At 33.0% G+C, this 19,767-nt stretch overlaps 3 protein-coding genes across 5 annotated transcripts in view; 2 read left to right on the plus strand and 1 right to left on the minus strand.

Moving 5' to 3' along the window:
- Positions 1 to 19,767, plus strand: part of LOC135133290 (putative polypeptide N-acetylgalactosaminyltransferase 9) — a 220,373-nt gene that overhangs the window by 27,744 nt on the left and 172,862 nt on the right. The gene's annotated exons all lie outside the window — the stretch shown is intronic.
- On the plus strand, positions 2,448 to 4,057 carry LOC135132158 (uncharacterized). Its single transcript, XM_064060139.1, has 5 exons — positions 2,448 to 2,907; positions 2,972 to 3,199; positions 3,395 to 3,489; positions 3,551 to 3,631; positions 3,684 to 4,057. Exons 1-5 carry the CDS (start codon positions 2,712 to 2,714, stop codon positions 4,053 to 4,055), a joined length of 972 nt encoding a protein of 323 aa, XP_063916209.1. The 5' UTR covers positions 2,448 to 2,711; the 3' UTR covers positions 4,056 to 4,057.
- LOC135131678 (putative nuclease HARBI1) lies at positions 4,101 to 5,248 on the minus strand. Its single transcript, XM_064059524.1, has 3 exons — positions 5,031 to 5,248; positions 4,679 to 4,974; positions 4,101 to 4,621 (listed from the first exon to the last, which is right to left on the minus strand). Exons 1-3 carry the CDS (start codon positions 5,246 to 5,248, stop codon positions 4,101 to 4,103), a joined length of 1,035 nt encoding a protein of 344 aa, XP_063915594.1.

A 19,767-nucleotide genomic window follows, 5' to 3' on the forward strand; every position in this document is an offset into this window, starting at 1 on the left:
GGCACTCGAAGCAAGCCCTGACAAACTTATTAGCGGCGCCAGCGGAGATCTCCAATTGGCCGCGGTACCACCATGGACACTCGCGTAACCTCCTTTTCCAGAATTGTCAAAATGACATTGCCAAACTCAAAGCAATCATGAATTAAGCATTTCATTTTAAATTCAGTTAGTATCAAGTGGTACATGGTATTCGTATTTTGGGTTGCGTAAAAATAATTTTCAGAAATAATTTTCTCGTGACTAACCCTGTATATGTATTTTTTACACCCACATATGGTACAACTGAATTTTTCTTCAGTACAATACTAGTCACATAATAATAATTAAAAAATTAGTTTTTAGTTGCATAAGTACCTACATTTCTTAGATTTCCCGGTAACACAAAATTATTCTTGACGCTCTAACAAAAGTTTTTGCAATATATATTTACAATACACGTAAACCTTTCTCAAACCCTGTAAAAGATCCGTTGCAATTTACAAGGGATTAAAATAAGTATTATATCCGTCCAGTGGAATTTATATTCGCTGCATATGGATACTCTAGATGTACTATTAGTTCATAAATTTTATTGTTTGGTGATATGTATCAAGACAAGAATAGACAATAGAGGCAATTCTGTATCAAAATGTGTTAAAATTTAAAGGTTGTTAAAAATATGATTTTTTAAATAACTGTAATCTAGTTAAGAACAATAAACACTTGTTTTTATGTTGAGTACTTATTATAATGAAGCTAGTTCCTATAATATAATAGGTAAAATAAGCAACAAGATAAATAGAAACAATCTCTTAAAAAAAATAACCAAAATGACAATTTATTAATAAAAAATCTTATGTAACAAGGTATTTACGCTCGTATTTTTTAATTTTTAAAGTGCAACTACAAACTTCGTCACTTATCTATATTCAAATTGTTTTTAATTCGATATTTACACCTTACCTGGTTGCTAAATTTATTCCAACTTAAAATTCAGAATACAAAATATTTAGTTTTAATAAAAGAAAATACTTCCCGATGAATTTTACCTTGCGATCAATTGACGCTGCGATAAATTTATGTACGATCTATTGTCGCTGCGATCAATTTACGTGCAATCAATTGTCGCTGCGATCAATTGTCGCCGCGATCAATTGTCGCGTGCGACCAATTGTGCTGCGACGAGTTGCTTGCGATCAATTGTCGCGCGATCAATTGTTTGCGACCAGTTGTCGTAGAATCTTTTCGTACTTATAAATATTTTGTCTAATTCGCTTCAGCGTTACTAGGTCTCATTGTCGTGTTTTTATTGTCGATTTTGTTTTATTAGCTTTATAATATGAACCTTTTGCAATAATCCTTGTACACAAATAAATTGAGAATTAATTTTTGATCTCCCTCTGTGAAAACCACAAGCGAACAATCAGTAAACACGAACCTGCTGATCTTTTATTTACTTCAATCCACCGGTTTTATTTTTAACGAAAACATACATGATTAGTAAGCAGAATAATTACCAAATACGGATCTTTCAAAAGGTCGTTAATATTGTCAAAATTTGTCTCTTGTTGTAATTGAATACCGACGTTACGTAATTGAAGATAACTAAATTTAAAAGGAGCTTGTTTTTGTACTTTCACAAAACGTTAGCTACAGCATTGTCAATTAAAACAACTTTTAGTAAGTTTATTAACCATAATTTAATCTTACCCAAATTCGTTTGGAATATGTTTTCACAACTAAAAGCAACCTGCTTTATGTAAATACTTCATGTTGTCTGTAACATAAATAAACAGATTTCATTAACTCAATAACATCGCACAAAACAGGTTATTAAAACACAAAATAAAACATTGACCTGAAAAAATTAACATTCCATTTAATACAAATGCACGTTAATTGTCTGAAAATCTAAATTCTCTTTTATTAATTTCACGTTAATTCTCACATTGCATGTAACGTTCATTGTCCTGAAGCTACCACCATAAACCACCGAGAACCTCTCCTGTCCCGCTAGTATCGACTCTAAAAATTATTTTTTCATTATTTGCCCCGGCGGCGGCGCTAACCTCGGAGGCGGTTTAATCTGAAGAATGAAGATTACATCAGTTTTCCCCATTCGTGGATCGAATGGTGCGTGAAATGAGACGGCTACAGGCCGCATTTTTTTATTGACTGCTATTTTGCATCGTGGATGTTTCTCTCTTCCTTTTACTTTGTAGATTACATCACGCGACCTTGATGGATTTGAGGGTCTTTAACGGCGTTCTTCTTTTATATGTCTCGAGTATTACGCCATTTGTTGAACTTGCCTGTTTTTTCTGGCTCGATAATTGACTGTGAAATATTGGAAATTATACAGAAACGAGGAGCGGATAAAAGTTTAAAAGTTTACGGTTCACTTGCACACTAAGGGCCGGTCTTTTCACCTCCTGATAAAGTTCCTGATAATTTTTATCTGCTGGATAACGTCAAATGGTGTCTTTTCACCACCTGACAAAATTATCTCCCAGATAAATAGCTCTTATTCGGCAGATACACTATTCGGAACTTTGAGTTCCGAATAGTCGCCGATTCCTACAGATATCTGACGGCGACAGCCGATGGCGCAGCGAACTTACGCGATTGCTCACTTGTCGATGACGTGCCATTTCTGCCAAAGACCGTTATAGGTTATGTGGTGTAGGTGTTGTTTTTATTTGAATCGTGAGTGATTTTATTATTTAAAAAAAATGGGCAAACGAAAAATTGAAAATGAAGAAAAACGGAAGAGGGAGCCAAATTACACGAAGGCTGAAACAAGGCGGCTTTTAAAAATTATTGCTACTAGGGCGCATATTATTGAAAATAAAAGAACCGATTCCGTCACGTGGAAGCAGAAAGAGGAGACGTGGAAAGAAATTGCTGCCGAATACAATGCAATAACAGGCAAGTTATTTACTTTACATGTTATATAAATTATATTTTTATTATATATTGTAATTAAAAATAGGAAATGTAATCCGAACACCAGAAAGGATTCGTCAAAAGTACGAAGCGACGAAGAGAGATATAAAACGCAAAGTTGCGTTCAATAAAAAAGAAACGTACAAAACTGGTGGCGGATCTTCCCAGTATATGAGTTTTGAAGATTATGAGACCGAACTGTTAGAGTCCCTAACAGTGCCTGTCAATGGACTTCCATCCGAATTTGATTCAGATGAGGGATTGATTCCTATGGGTGAGAATACATGGGCTGCATTCACATTTTTACTGTCACTATCGCTAATTTAAGCAAAAGCATCAAACATTCCTTCAAAATATGCAAGTTTATTGCTCTACATCAATTTTTTCTTCATAAAATCACAGTAAAAATATGGATATTATATAAATAGATATTAATTTTGAAATATAAACAATTGTTTCAATGTTTTAGCAATGAATGGTGAAACATCAGATAACCCGAACATTGAAATTGGAGTCAATGAGGATCTAACATCAGATGCTCAAGTGCCACAAATAATAATTGATGTATAAGTTCTGCTTTAATTAGTCATTTGACTCTTTGCTAATCGTTAACTTGCATTTGCAGGAGGCACATGTTGATCCATCTGAAACAGAGGAATCCATCGTCCCGGGACTTTTGCAGGTTTGCTCAAAGGACGGAGGAGAGGTAAGGAGCCTATACTCGGTAAAATATCATTTAACAGTTGCAATGATTGTAGGGTTCAAGTACAGGAGTGAACTCAAATATTAAATGGACGGGATGGTCTCCTGCACAACTAAAAACAAAAAAACATCCTCTCCTAAATCAAAAAAAGGCAAAGGGGCACTGTACCAAGGACCAATTAAACGTGAAAGTGGAGAATGTGGTGAACTCACGTCATAACCTTGTAGAATTGCAGAAGAAGTACCTGGAAAACGAGGAGCTTCGTCGAGTTGAAGAACATGAATTAAAAATGGCAATTCAGAAACAGAAATTAGCCGCTTTGGATTTAGAAATCGAGAGGGAACAGAAACTGTATTTAAAAAAAATGGAGTTACTAGAATGTGAATTATCGATTAAAAAAAAAACACTAGAGTTGCTAGAAAAATAAAACATTTTTTTATTTTGCATGAAACAAATAATACATATGCATGTACTAAATTATAAATCCTCCTGCAGTCAACATATTTCGAAAATAATCAATTATTGTTTCCCTTTCTTCAACACCACCATCGTTATTTTCTACACCATTATATACCACGGGCTGATCCTCTTCATCATCCCCTTCAAAAACTTCTTCATTTTGTTGGCAGGCAATGTTGTGTAAAATGGCACATGCCACCACAACTCTCTGTGCTAAATTCAGCCGACACCTTATACCCACACTTAGCACCGGAAATCTACGCTTCCAGATTCCAAATGTTCTCTCCACAACATTCCTAGTTCTTATTTGTGATTCATTATAAAGATTTTCTGCCTGTCCTTCAGGATTATGAATCGGAGTTAAAAGATACCTTCGAGAAGGATAGCCACTATCTCCTAATAAAATTCCATTGCCCATCTCGCCATTTTCAAACCTCATATATACAGATGAATTTTGAAATATGTGGGCATCATGTGTCGAACCTGGCCAACGTGTCACTACATCCAAAATTTTATGACTGGCATCACAAATAACTTGGACATTCAATGAAAAAAAGCCCTTTCGACATCGAAATAATTCCGCACGCTCACCTCCTGGAGATTGTAACTTTATGTGCGTACAGTCTATTGCCCCGATCACTCGTGGAAATTGAGCCAAATTATGAAATTTAATAATTTTCTCGTGTCTTTGTTCCTCAGTATTCGGCATAAAAATATAAATCCTTCTTAACGTACAAATTGCTGTTACCACACGTTGAACTATTTTTGCTGCTGTTGATTTATGGACTCCCAGAAAATCACCTGTACAAATATAAAAATCTCCGGTGGCCAGAAATCGCAACGTTAAAAGTAGTTGATCCATAGGACGAATAGCTCGATCTAAATTCCTATTTTAAATTAACACAAATTAATAGTACGTCTAATATTTCCTATTTATTTTTACCTTCCAGTCCGATGATGTAAATGCTCTTGAATTTCGTTAAATAATAATTCTACTGTGGCTTTTGAAAGGCGAAAACGATTGAAAAACTCTTGGTCATTCCAAAAGTTGAAATGATCTCTCCTTTCGCGAACAGTATATGTTCGATGTGGATTTATTTCTTCGATCACATTTATTAAATCTGCATCAAATAATATGTCGATATCTTCATAGACATCCATAGCGTAATCAAAACAAAACGATAATATACGAAGTAAATGAGGTTATGTTAGCAACGGTACGACTTCGAACGTCAAAAACTGTTGCAAACCCAGTTGCAAATAGTCTTTCTCTCTTATTCATGTTAGAATACCAATAGCTCCCACTCTCTCGCTTACAGCTGGACTAGCTGATTGTTATCGGAGACCCATGTCTAACAGTTGCAAAATGAAAAGACGGTACGAGCTTATTTAGAAGATAAGACCGCCAGGTAAAGTTATCGGGATGATAGTTATCGGACACTTTATCTGGGACATGAAAAGACCGGCCCTAAATATTGTAGCGTTGATATCAGATCGATAACGTTCGCATTCGTTTAAATTAATTGTGAAATTTGCATGGACGTTTCGTTTTTTCGGTTTTTTTTCTGGACGCATATCGTTTCATCTGCTTTTTTTACATAATTGCTAAATTAAAGTATTCATTTCGGCTGGGGACATGCTGGAGCTCGAACAGTACACGTTTTTATGTTGTTTGTAATTTGTTACGCTGCGTTGGATTTAGCAATTAAGTGTGTTTGTTTATTTCGTTTGTTGAGATATACCTGGGTATTATTATATTTTTATGTTAATAGAGAAACATGTTTACTCAATATAACGAAATGGATTCATGGAGATGTCATAATTTTACATATATGCATGTTTTTCTAATTTGTGCTGTTATGGTATTATTATAATAATACCAACCACATAAAATAATGTAATCGCTAATATATTCATATGCAGCAAAATAAAATGAAAGATAACCCATTTACTTTAATTATAATTATATATTTCGGAATACATTGTGGTTTTATTTGAAATTTGCATTTGTTTTACGATGAAGTCACTAAAATTAAGAGTGTGTGCGCTTGTAGTGTAAGTCTACATTATTTTTTCAACATTTTATATAAATTTTTACCAATTTAAAAAAACCACTTTTTTTTACACATTTATATTTTATTTCTATAAATTCTTATTCACTTATAACTTATTAGACATTACATATTTGGACTTAAACTACACATTTACAAATTAAAATTAACTACAGTATAACCTCGATAATCCGAATTAATTGGAGAAAGGTGTGAATTTTTAGATGACTTTTTCAAAAATGAAATTTTCCATTATTTATTCGTATTACCTCCCTTATGCAAATTTCGACCCATTCTCGACAACTTTCGAAATTTAACTGAATACTTCCATGTAGATTTTGGGCCGCAGAAGTCACTTCTGGCTTCATTTCTTCGATAACTTAAACCGTTTTTCCAGAATCGTCCATTGAAATATCGCAATTTTTAAAAATTCGAACTCCATACCGAATTTTCCTAAAATATTGCTCCGTTACCATAAACATTATATATTTTTGACGTCTCTGAATTTTTAGACGACCTTTCAAAAATGAAATTTTACACTATGGTAGTAGGTACTTGCCAAATAACCTACCGTCTAAGAAAATAAAAGGTCAGTGGGTCAGGCTAGTATTTGCCAAAATAAGACTCATTTTGACAAATGATTTACTCTTCTAAGAAAAGGTACTAGCCCCGCCCACCCACCCTTATTTTCTTAGAGGATATGTCATCTGCCAAAATTAGTCTTATCTTGGCAAGTATGAGATTGATTTTTGCAAATGACAGATCTTCAAGAAGATAAGGGTGGGTGGGCGGGGCTAGTACCTACTTGTCAAGATAAGACTGATTTTGGCAGATGACCCACTCTTCTAAGAAAATAAAGGGTGAATGGGTGGGGGGCTAGTACCTGCCAAGATAAGACTGATTTTGGCAGATGATTTATTCTTCTAAGAAAATAAAGGCAGCGTGGGTGGGGCAGTACTTGCTAAAAATAAAAAAATGACAAATTGAAAAATCGGATAAATGAGAAATTGGAAAATTATACAACTGTAGAATCGGAAAATCAAAAACTGAAATATCGAAAATTGAAAAAAAATCGACTTCGAAATACCAGTTTTCATTTTTTTAGTTTTTAGATTTTTCAACTTTTGAATATTTCATTTGATAATTTGATTGACAAGTTTGGAATTTTTTGATTCTTAATTTTTCAAGTTCTCAAGTTACAATTTTTCTTTTTCGCGATTTGTCATTTTTCGATTTTTTAACTAAAAGAACAAATTTATTCGAACCGAAATTTTGAAAAACCGAAAAATCCAAACATTGAAAATTTGAGACAATTCCAAAAGCCCGGTGACAAAAAATCAAAAATCGAAAATTTAGAAAAATAAACATCCATTTTCTCGATTTACTAGTATTTGCCAAAATTAGTCTTCTTTTAACAAGTACTAGCCCCGCCCACCCACCCTTATTTTCCTAGAGGATATATCATCTTGGAGATGTTTTAAAGATATCAGAAGTATGGTAAATTTTCGATCAAGATGTATTTGCTCATCCCCCCTAAAAAATTGATGACGTCACCTCAAACTATTGCTGAATATATCCTATCTTAAATGTACAAAATATGTGTCTATCCTTGCGATTTATTTTTAATATATAATTAATATTTTTTAAATTTGCTTATACAAGGTGTCTCAAAAAAATTAATGGCTGAATTGTAAAAAAAATAAATATCCAATCAGATTTAGGAATTTAATACGTTACTATGGAAATATGCAATTTAACACCTTTTAAATTTAACAAGTTTTTACAAGTTTAATAGGCGCAAAATCAGTCTTTTCTTAGCAAGTACTAGCCCCGCCCACCCGCCCTCTATTTTCTCAAAGGATATGGCGTTTGCCAAAATTAATCTTATCTGAGCAAGTGCTAACCCCGCCCACCCGCCCCTATTTTCCCAGAGGATATGTCATATTTGCCAAAATAAGACATATCTTAGCAAGTCTGTCAAGTACTACCCTCTAAGAACGTAAAGGGTGGGTGGGCAGGGCTAGTACTTGCTAAGATAAGACTTATTGCGGCAAATGACATATCCTCTGGGAAAATAGGGGGTGGGTGGGCGGGCCTAGTATTTGTCGAGATAAAATTGATTTCTAATCTTGTAAAAACTTACCCGAAATGTGCAAAATGTGATGAGTTTTTAGTTGTGATTTATCATTGCATTCACATTTTTTAGATTTGCGTATACATAGTAATGAATGTGTCAATTTATTCTATTGTTTAATTGAGGAACGGTTCAGTCCATTTTCCCAGAAAATACAATACTGTTATTTTTAGTATTACACTGCATGAATCTAAGGGGGTAATTTCAAGTTGGATTTGCGAAATCGCAAGTGCCGTTGCTATGGTAATTTCGATGACCGTTGTTGCGATTCGCGATATGATTCATCCTCACGACTGCTGTCATCGCATTTTTCGTGGCAACGGGGACTTACGAAATTGTAAATCCAACTTGAAATTGGCCCTTAAGTTGATATACGTGTCCTAGCAAAAATGTTGATGACGTCATCACAAAATTCTGTAAAGTAGAAACGCAACTCAAAAGTACTGGATATATTTATTTCACTGTACTTTAGGTGCGAGGGAAGTTCTGTCGAAACAACATTCGACCAATTTTTTCACAATTTGTGAAGAGGCGTTCTGTAGTGTTGGTTTATAAGATGTTTCTTTGTGCTCGAAATCTATAAAAAAAAAATATTTTTTGCAAAACTTACTGCTTTGCTGGAAGGTTTGCAAAAAATACCATCTGCATCTAGAACCAACTCTGAGTAGAGCCGAATCCACGATGATAGTTTGGAAGACATTTTTTGATTTAAGTTAAGATGAATGATGAATGAATTTGGAAATCGAAGAATGAAATACTTATAAATCCATTCTAGGTTTTCCATCTCTTCCGGCTAGAGGCCGTTAAGTAAAGAATTCTAGTAATGCGCCTAACTGAGGGTGTCCATAAAGGAAATCTTGGAAAAACCCGCCCGCATTACTAGAAAAGGTACTTATTTACTTGCATATGGCCAATAAAAACTGTATTAAAATTAAGATTTTCACCAATTATCACGAAAAACCAACAAATTTAGCGAACAATTTTTTTTTTAAATATGCCAAAAATGTAAAGTAAAATAAAAAGTTTGACATGTTTTTGCATAATTTTCAAAAAACAAATGCTGCGCTTTTTATGATTTTTGTGATTTTGTGCATTATTTTTTCATAACCCTGTATAATCAAGCTCGCATCATCGGGATAAATAAAATGTCCCAGTTTCTGTAGAACTGAACAAATAGGACTACGAAAAGTGGTTGTAATGCATCCAGAAATTTACACCTCCAACCAATTTTAAAATAATCTTCCTTGAATTTGTGTTCATTTTTAATAATTGTAAAGTGCCACTTGAACGTTCAAATCCATCAAACTTACCGCGAGCGCCACACCTCGTTTCCTGTTTACATAAATCCTTTTCCTTCAACCTTTATACTTCAAGTTGTCGATTGAAGGCTTTGTCCAGTTTCATATTGGGACCTTTGAAAACTTGTTTTAAGCCCAAAGCGGAGAAATGTGATTGTAAGTGACAGAGTGAAAGACCTCTTTGATAAAATTGAAACCGTTGCACCTTTAACGATTTCGAGCTTCTTGGTGCAGCTTCATGAAAGGCGGCAACGAGTGAATGCTATTTCATGCCAAGTAGTAAGTGCCCGTTGAACTGAAAAATGTTCTACTTCACACGGATAAATTGAAACACCTGAATAGAGTGATTGTCAAAACAATTGAACAGAGCATATATGTCTTTCTGGTAGTAGTCGATTTATGCACATTCAATTTTTCAACCCACATATACTTATTCGTTAATTTATGTTGAAATCGAATCAATTATTCTACGCCTAAAATGATCCGGTACGGTAGAATTTATGACAATTTTTGTAGCTTCAGAGAATGAAAGTGTCATGTTCTTATTAAGTTGAATCGTTTATTTAATTTCTTTTTGATGAATTGAATACGATTTTTATTACGTATGTCACAAAAATACATAATATTCATTCTTTAAAATTACTTCTTTTAGGTTCAGCAAGTTGATCTTTAGAAATGTGTTGGAGCTTTCTTAGACCTTCTGTTGTGTGTTAGATACAAATTGTAGAAATTTTAACATATTGTCTGCTATGCACTCTACAATAAGGACAACACAATAATTATAAACAGGTTACTGATTCTCGGAGTTGCTTCCAGTGGTTAATAAATCTACTTATCGAATGTTATAAAATATAACCGTAGGCGAAATGTGACGTTGCTGTAACGAATCACTTCACTACACATATAAGTGTAACACAATCCAGCATGAAAACACCTGGATTGATTGAATAAATGTGCATTTAATTGAATTAGATAATATCTGACGGATAAAATATATTCAGCCCACAGGCAGACAAACAATCTTTAATGTGACGATAATAAAATTATAAGTGGAAGTGTTTCTCTTAATATTTTAATAATCCCGTTAGAAGTCGTTTTATCAGTTGTCAATATAGTTCAGAACCAGCCTGAACTGGATTTTGACCACACTTCATTAAACTGCCAATCTTACCAAAACACTAATCCCCATCACACCACATCTCCCGAAAACTGACAATTTTTTTTGTTATTCCTTCGTCGAATTTTATTTCCACAGCATATGTCCCGGTAATTCCTCTTTTCAGTGTTATACAACCAACAATACCATTGTGCAGAACGCTTTACCGTCACAATCGGATTACTACGCTTTATATCATCCTCCGGTAGAAAAAAACCCCGCCTGACTTATCCATAAAATAGAATCAATTCCAATTGGAATTACAGAAAATACCTTCCATTAATCCGGTCCTGAAGCTCCGGATCCTTTCTCCCGAAAATATTTTTCCTTTTCCTCGAATAAACATATCAGGAAATCCTCGTCGTCACCAATTGCCCCGATTCGCGATTTTTCACCGGATTCCCGGCACGTCCTTACATCCGTCGAATTGTTCCTTCCCCTCCCCGCGACACATGATGCTACCATATTTCACATTTGCCGCATAATGACGTCATTTATCAAACTCTGTGTCCATCCAGTCTTTTTGTGCCACGATAAATAATATTTAGAGTGCGCCTTCTCGTATCCATTGTGTTTATGTATCCCCGGAACAAACCCGGAACCAGGACCGGCCTCGGGGGTGAAAGCCACGGAGCGTTACTCCAAAAGGACACGCAGAGCGCTAAATGCCACATATGTATATCAGGATTTTATTTTTGGAATCATAGCCAAAAAATAATTAGTCTATACTACACCCAACAAGAATCTCAAAGGGCTTCAATTCCTCCAAGAAATGTAGAAATGTTACAGGGGTACACTTCCTCCGAGAACTTTCATTTAATGACGATGATAACAGATTTTCTAAAACCGATTTTTCATTTCCTATTGCTGTTGTGAATAAGGAATTAAGCAAACTTTGATTTGAAGTAGAAAGAGAGATCTTAACGCACGCTGTATGGAAGGAACCGAAGTCTCGTAGGGATACAGTTCCTCTAGGAAACCTCGACTCATTACCACCACAATAAAGTCAAATGAAGTGTTTTATCCATGACAATTAATTTTAATGACAGGATTAATTACATTTCTTGTACCAATCTGACGAACATTATTTTCGTATTTGTCTTCATAATAACTAGAGTGGAAATACTTTGAGAAGAACACCACACTAATTCCTCCCTGTGGACGTAAAAGGGGGTCTTTCCAAGTAAGTTTTCCCGAAAAAAATTTTAGGATGACGTCATCAACGTTTTAGTAACGACACGCTTTTTTGAAAAATTATATAATTTTGCGAATTTTATTTCAAGTGAATTTTTCCAAAAAAAAAATTTTGTGATGACAGTAATAACAGTACACTCAAATATTCGACAAAATGGAGTGGAGAGTTCTTGTTTTGTTCAATAAAGTAAATTTTGAATCACTCTGTATAAGTAACCCTAAAACATTCTAATTCACTGATAAACCACAAGTATGGAGTGAATTTTGCATATTTTGAAAATTTGGGTGAGATTTCTTCGGAGAAATTTTGATTAACGATTTACCATGCTTATGCCAGATTTCAGAACATTCGGTTTTGCAGTTTCAAAGTTAAATTGAACAAGGTTGTTATACAATTTTGATTTTTTTTTCCAAAAATTTAAATGTCTAGGGTAAAAGTCAAAACGGATTCATAAACCATAAGTGCAGGGCTATGTTACTGTATTCAATTTAAATCACATTCGCTGTTGGAAATTTTGGAGATGACGTCATCACTGTTAGTGGGGATGACTAAACAAATTTTGGTTAGCGTTTTACACTAAATTCCTAACACAAATACAAAATTTTATGACAATCGGTCCAGTAGGTTCGGAGATTATCTGTCTAGTAAAGATTGACACAGACGGACGGAAACTAGTGATCTGTCGTTTCGTACTCTAGAGGTCATGAAGTACGACCTTCGTCGTTTATAAAGTATGGCGGTCATGCGTTCAAAGGTGTAAAAAATGACGTGCGGCGCTTATAAATTACGGCGTTTGTACACTGCTAATATGAAATCAAAATAAAAAATCGGGATGTCTGTGGCAACAAATGACGGCGGATTCATGAAACACGAGTATGAAAATATGTTGTTTTTTGAAATTTAAATAAAATTTAGTATACCAAATTGTATACTAAATATCCTCGTATTGTTGGTGAGGACCATTAGATAAAACTGATTTTCGCCAATGACATATTCTCTAAAAAGAGAGGGTGGGTGGGCGGGGCTAGTACTTATTAAGAAAGACTGATTTTATCAAATGAGATCCCTCTACGAAATTAGAGGGTGGCTGGGCGGTGTTAGTACCTGCTAGGATAAAACTGATTTTCGCAAATGGCATATCCTCTTAAGAAAAAAAAGGGTGGGTGGGCGGGTCTAGTACCTGCTAAGATAAGACTGACATTGACAAAGACCTACTCTCTAAGAAAATAAAGAGCGAGTGGACGGGGTTGGTACTTACTAAGATAAGAAAATGAAGTGCAGAACGTATATCATTTGGCAAAATCAGTCTTATCTTGGCATGTATTGGCCCCGCCCACCCACCCTTTATTTTCTTCGAAGGTATGCCATTTGTCAAAATCAATCTTATCTTGGCAAGTATGAGATTGATTTTTGCAAATGACAGATACTCAAGAAGATAAGGGTGGGTGGGTGGGCGGAGCTTGTACCTACTTGTCAAGATAAGACTGATTTTGGCAGATGACCCACTATTCTAAGAAAATAAAAGGTGGGCGGGGGGGCTAGTACTTGCCAAGATAAGACTGATTTTGGCAGATGATTTATTCTTTTAAGAAAATAAAGGCTGCGTGGGTGGGGCAGTACTTGCTAAAAATAAAAAAATGACAAATTGAAAAATCGGATAAGTGAGAAATTGGAAAATTGTACAACTGTAGAATCGAAAAATCAAAAACTGAAATATCGAAAATTGAAAAAAAATCGGCTTCGAAATACCAGTTTTCATTTTTTTAGTTTTTAGATTTTTCAACTTTTGAATATTGCATTTGATAATTTGATTGACAATTTTGGAATTTTTTGATTCTTAATTTTTCAAGTTCTCAAGTTACAATTTTTCTTTTTCACGATTTGTCATTTTTCGATTTTTTAACTCAAAGAACAAATTAATTCGAACCGAAATTTTGAAAAACCGAAAAATCCAAACATTGAAAATTTTAGACAATTTTTTAAAGTTCCAAAAACCCGGTAACAAAAAATCAAAAATCGAAAATTTAGAAGAATAAACATCGAAAGTTTTTTTCAGTTGCCCAGAGAAATCAAAAATCGGTCTTATTTTGGCATGTATTAGCCTCACCCACCCGCCTTTTATTTTCTTAGAGGGCTAATAGCTGCTAAGATAAGACTGATTTTGGCTAATGAGGTCCCTCTAAGAAAATAGAGGGCGGGTGGGCGGGCTTAGTACCTGCTAAAATAAAATAGATTTTGACAAATGATATATCCGTTATGAAAATAGAGAGCTGGTGGGTGGAGCTAGTACCTACTAAAATAAGACCGATTTTGGCAAATGACAAACCTTCTAAGAAAAGAGGGTGAGTGGACAGGGCTAGTGCCTGCTAAAATAAGAGTGATTTTGCCAAATTAAAATAATTTTCAGTAGGCTTTCGCTATTCCAGGAACATACATTTAAAAGCTTTGTTCCTAATATATGAATAATCCGTATTGTTTCTAGAAATTTTATTACAGGGTGTTGACTAAACATGTCACACATGTCACAAAAATTCAAGAGGATTATTCCTTTGACTATTTAATGATTTTTTGTTCTGGTTGATTTTCGGAAAGACGCTTTGTTTGAAAGATACAGGGCGTTAAAAAAAAATAAATTATATTAAAAATATTTTCATTGGCAATCGAACTTTTTAAAAAATGTAAGGATTGTTGCATTACATCCCTCAATTATCCGACTTCTTCGATTTATTAGATTTTTTTTTATTAGTTTTACTTTACTTTTATCGCCCCATATCTTCGAAACAAGCATTTGTTCCGAAAATCGCTCAAGGACATTTTTTTTAAATAACCCATGGAATAACTCAGTGATTTTTGCTGCCTGGTTAGTAAACACCCTGTATGATCAAACTAATATCTTAAACAACAATAAAAAGTTATTATAGACAAAAGTATTTAATTAACGCCAAGAGACTGACGAAGTTTTTGATTTAAATTTTTAGTGTTTTTAGTTCAAAGTATTCAGTTTATTCGATTGGTAATTTCCATTGTGTATTACAAATGTATCCATCTTGAAGGTTTATGACGTCATCGCACAAAAATCGTCAATGTTTCGGTATTATATCTTGGTTTATCGAACTTTTTTTAGCATTCGAGTAACTGTAGATCTAATACCGAGAGAGCAATAAAAAACATGATCAAAGACAACCACGCATTTTTGATGATTTATCTTTAATTAAATTTTTGTCTTGTCAGATTACCGTCAATTTGAAACTTTGAGTTAAAAATGCAACGATCAGCGACAAACTTTCAAAAATCCATAGCTGTCTTTGATCGTGTTTTTTATTGTTCCCTCGGTAAAATCATATATATAATTCTACGTTCTTTATTTTATCGTGTCACATCTCATTGAATCGGAAAATGTGAGTTCCACATTTCTGTGATTAATGTCTGTTGCAACTTTATTATTTATTTTTCGTAAACAAAACATTTACTAAAATTTTTATATTCATTCCTTCCAAACAGTCCATAATAGTATCTCAAAAATGTATTTATACTTCTTATTTTTACTTGCAGAGTTAAAATTAGGGAAGTATTGTAGTAGGGTTCGTTTGACGAATGACTAATTTCATGTTTTCTCGACGTTTCATACATAATGCAAAGAGTAAAAAAAAGTATATCTCCCGTTTCCGTCTATGTGTCGTCTGTATGTCGACTGTGGGCGATTTTATTACACAGATAATGTACAAAACTACTGGACTGATTGTTGTGACATTTTAAACGTATTTTAGAAATATCCTGTAATTGTCTGGTCATCCCCAACAACAATCCGATGATCTCATCCAAAAAATCATTACAAAATTTTAATTAAAAAAAAATAGTTTAACAATCCACTTAACTTTTTCATAAACAAATAAAATTCACCGAAGCTATTTAAGGCAATTGCTTAATTGTGTTTTAGAGACAAGGGAAGTAAATATTTTAGACCATTTTACAATTTTAGATTCTTACATATTTTTTAGTTTTAATCACATTTTTCGCTCGTTGTTTATTCTATTGTGTTGTCAACCACATAACTGGACAGACAGGCGTAACTACGATGCAGAAGGTCTAAAATATCGATTTAAAATGTATCAGTTCTGTTTACAAATTGTAGGTTGTTTCTTATGAAATCATAGGCTACTCCAAATCCTCATTTTTTCGGTTACATTGTAGTTTGCTTCAATGAAACTGACTGCATTGAAGTGTGTTTTGGCGAAATAATAATGTATAATTTGAGAAAGTTGAATGTATGTGAGAAAGTATACAGAATGAACAAACAAAAAATCTTCAGTTTTGAGTTTTTGTAGTACTGCTTAATGATTAATTTTTCCATGCGGAAAAGAACATAACTAGTTCAAGGCAGCTGTTAATAACATCCTCAATACTTGATCAATCATGTTGTTAAATCAAACGAGTCAATGTTACGTAATGAAACGTTTATAATTAATTTTTAAATAAAAACGTGGTATACATGCCATCTATTGGCACCTTAGTCAAGTAATATCGTCAATAATTATCTTATAGTTAAACAAATCTTATTTAAGACGCAAATTGGGACACAAAATTCTGAAGCCATCTCTGGCCGAAGCTCCGCCGGATGATGGATGCGTTCAACGACACGCCACCGACTTGTTGTACTTGTTATACATAAGCAGGCACAATTTGATTTCGAATCAAGTGAATAACGTCCGGCGATTTTTCCTTTTTTGGCCGTACATTATCTCCCCGGAGGGCGCTTTGTCAAGTCCGAACTCCAGGCCCGGAATCACGTCCTTGGGCTATTAATCATCATCAATTTGTTGTCTGGAGAGAGTTTTTAGTTATCTCGACGGATTGTTTTGTTATAATTTAATTTTCGGTTCGGTCTTCCGGGTTTTATTTTTTCGTGCGGAAAACCGAGCTGGAATTATGGAGATTTGCATAAGTAAGGGGCGCATTTAAAATTCAAATTGTACCCCGTCGGGCTGGCCGGGTATTAAATGATACAAATTCCTCACAATTGGTCATTTTTTAAAAAAGTCTAATAAAGCATTATTGCGCAACTTTTTCGGTAATAACTTCGGGTTTTTGAAAGAAATTCGTTCAATACGCCTCCGCTTTGTGGCAAATAATGAACGTTCTTTTATTAATTTTATACTTTATTATTGAATAGATACGGCGGAACGAAGCGAGTTATGCATGAAATTCCTTGCTGGTTTGAGGAATTGTACACCTGTTTCTGCACAACCATTGCAACATTTACAAGGTGCTAGCAATAAATGGAATGAGCATGCGATGGATTTTTTTTTCTGCCGTAATAAGCCGTGTTTAGAATGAAATTTTATAATTGAAAAACTAGATTTGTTTCAATGTACTTAGGCTCGAGGGAAGTTCTGCCCAAACAACTTTAGGCAATTTTTAGTTCTTGAGCGTTTCATGAGCTCAAGAGTGTGAAAAAGTGGTTTTATTAGACACGTAATCTCCAAAACTACTGGACTGATTGTTGTCAAATGTCAAATCTATGAGGACTATCATGTTGATGGTAAAACTTGGATAACGTCATCTCCAAAATTTATTATAGTAAATTCGGTTTGAAATTTATAAAATAAGATATTCCTGCACTTGATTTTTCACCCTAGATATCCAGATTTTTGGAAAAAGAATCAAAATTATGTAACAACATTGCAGTTTGACTTTGAAGCTGCAAAACCGTATACTCTGAAATCTTGCCAACGTTTTAAGGTTAGCCTATCATAATAAGTCGTTAATCAAAATTTATTCGTTTATTCCCTTCCAAAAACTTAATGACGTCATCTTAACATTTTGCCGAATAAATCCTCACAAAAATATGCAAAACATTATGGCTGTATTCTGGTTGTTTTTCGATGCTCTAATACAAAAATTAATGAACGAATTTTTCATGTTTCCTCTTTTTTCGATTTTATTATTTGATATCACAATATTTCGTTTTTTCCTTCTTCGGTGTTTCGGTTTCATAATTTTTCGACTTTTCAACTTTAGTTTTTTCAATTTTTCAATTTCTCGACTTCGAAATTGTTCAATTTTTCGTTTTCTTAATTTTTCAATTTCTTGATATTTATTATCATTTTTCCGATTTTTCTAATTTCATTTTTTAGATTTTATATCACAATTCTTCGTTTATTCAAATTTTCAAATTTTCAATCTTTAGCTTATCACTTTTCTATTTTCCAGTTTTTAAATTTTTGAGTTTTGCAAATTTTGGATTTCTCAGTTATTCGATTTTCCGATTTGTTTAATTTTCAATATTTGGATTTTACAAAACATATTTCGTTTAGTCTATTTTACACTTTTTCTCAGTTTTTAATCTTTTGATTTTTCAGTTTTTCGTTTTTTCATTTTTGATTTATCAATTTTACAATTTTTCCATTTTTTTACTCGAAAAGTTGAAAATCGAAAAACTAAAAAATCTGAAAAAATTTAAAAATCAAAAAACTAAAAGTGCAAAATAGAAAAATTGCAAATCGTAGAATAATAATAAGTATTGTAAAATTAAAACATTGAAACATTAATAATCAAGAAACTGAAAAATCGATAAAAAAAATAGTGACTTCAAAAACTGTAAAGGAGCAGAAACGAATCGAGTCGAAAATTTGGGAAACCCAAAAACTGTAAAATAGAAAAATTTATAGAACTGTCAAAATTGTGAAGTCGAAAACTGTAACATTTAAAGATCGAAAAATTAAAAATCGAAGAAATGAAAAGTTTTACAATAATACTTGAAAAATAGAAAAATTCTAAAATCGTAAAATTTAAAAAGTGAAAAATTTTTAAAATGATAGTTATTACATATTTAAAATAATAACTACAAAAATTGCAAATCAAAAATTGAAAAAACAAAAAGTTAAAAAATCTTGAGTTGAAATATCAAAAAAATGCAAATCGAATAATCGAAAAATCCAGTAATTGAAAAATGTCCCATTCAAAAAAATTGAAAAAATCAATAAAACAAAAAACCGAAAGGAAAAATTGCAATTGAAAATTTGAGGACACGAAAAATTGAGAAATTAAAAATCGATCAAGAAAAAATCGGAAAAACTGAAATCAAAAAAACTAAAAAAACGAAGAATTGCAAAATCGAAAAAGTTGAAAATGTAAAGAACGGACAATTGAAATATTGGAAAACCAAAAATCGAGAAACTTAATAATCGAAAAATTATAAAACCCAAAAACTGTAAATCCAATAGAATAAAGAAAAATTTTAAAATAAGAATATTGAAACACCAAACAGAAATCGAAAATTTGAAGACATGGAAAATTGAAAAAGTAAAAATCGACCAACAAAAAAGTAAAAAAAAAGTGGAAAATCATAAAACTGAAAAAATGAAAAATGGCAAAATCGAAAAAGTGTAAAATCTAAAGAAACGAAAAATTGGAACATCAAGAAACTGAAATAACAAAAAATTAAAACATCCTAAACTTGAAAAATCCAATAACTGAAAAATTTAAAAATGGAAAAACTAAAGTAAAAAAAACACCGAAACGAAAAATTGCAAATCGAAAATTGAAGAAACGAAAAATTGAAAAATTAGAACTCGAAAGACTTTAAAAACGGAAAAACAAATTGAAAAACCAACGGAATTGAAAAAAATAAAGGAACTACAAAACCAAGCGAAAAATTGCAAATCGGAAAACGTCAAAATCGAATTTCAAATCAAAGAATAAAGAAACGAAAAATTGAAACAAAAAAACACTAAAAATAGAGACTTCATCATTGTAAAAAAAGTTAATGACTCGAAAAACTGGAAAAAAGAAACAACGAATCAGATCGAAAAATTGAAAAACCAAAAAACTGCAAAATCAGAAGATG

This window comes from Zophobas morio, unplaced genomic scaffold (genome assembly GCF_036711695.1).
Source record: "Zophobas morio isolate AGI-343-1 ecotype UQ-CSIRO unplaced genomic scaffold, CSIRO_AGI_Zmor_V1 ptg000021l, whole genome shotgun sequence".
Taxonomy (NCBI): domain Eukaryota; kingdom Metazoa; phylum Arthropoda; class Insecta; order Coleoptera; family Tenebrionidae; genus Zophobas; species Zophobas morio.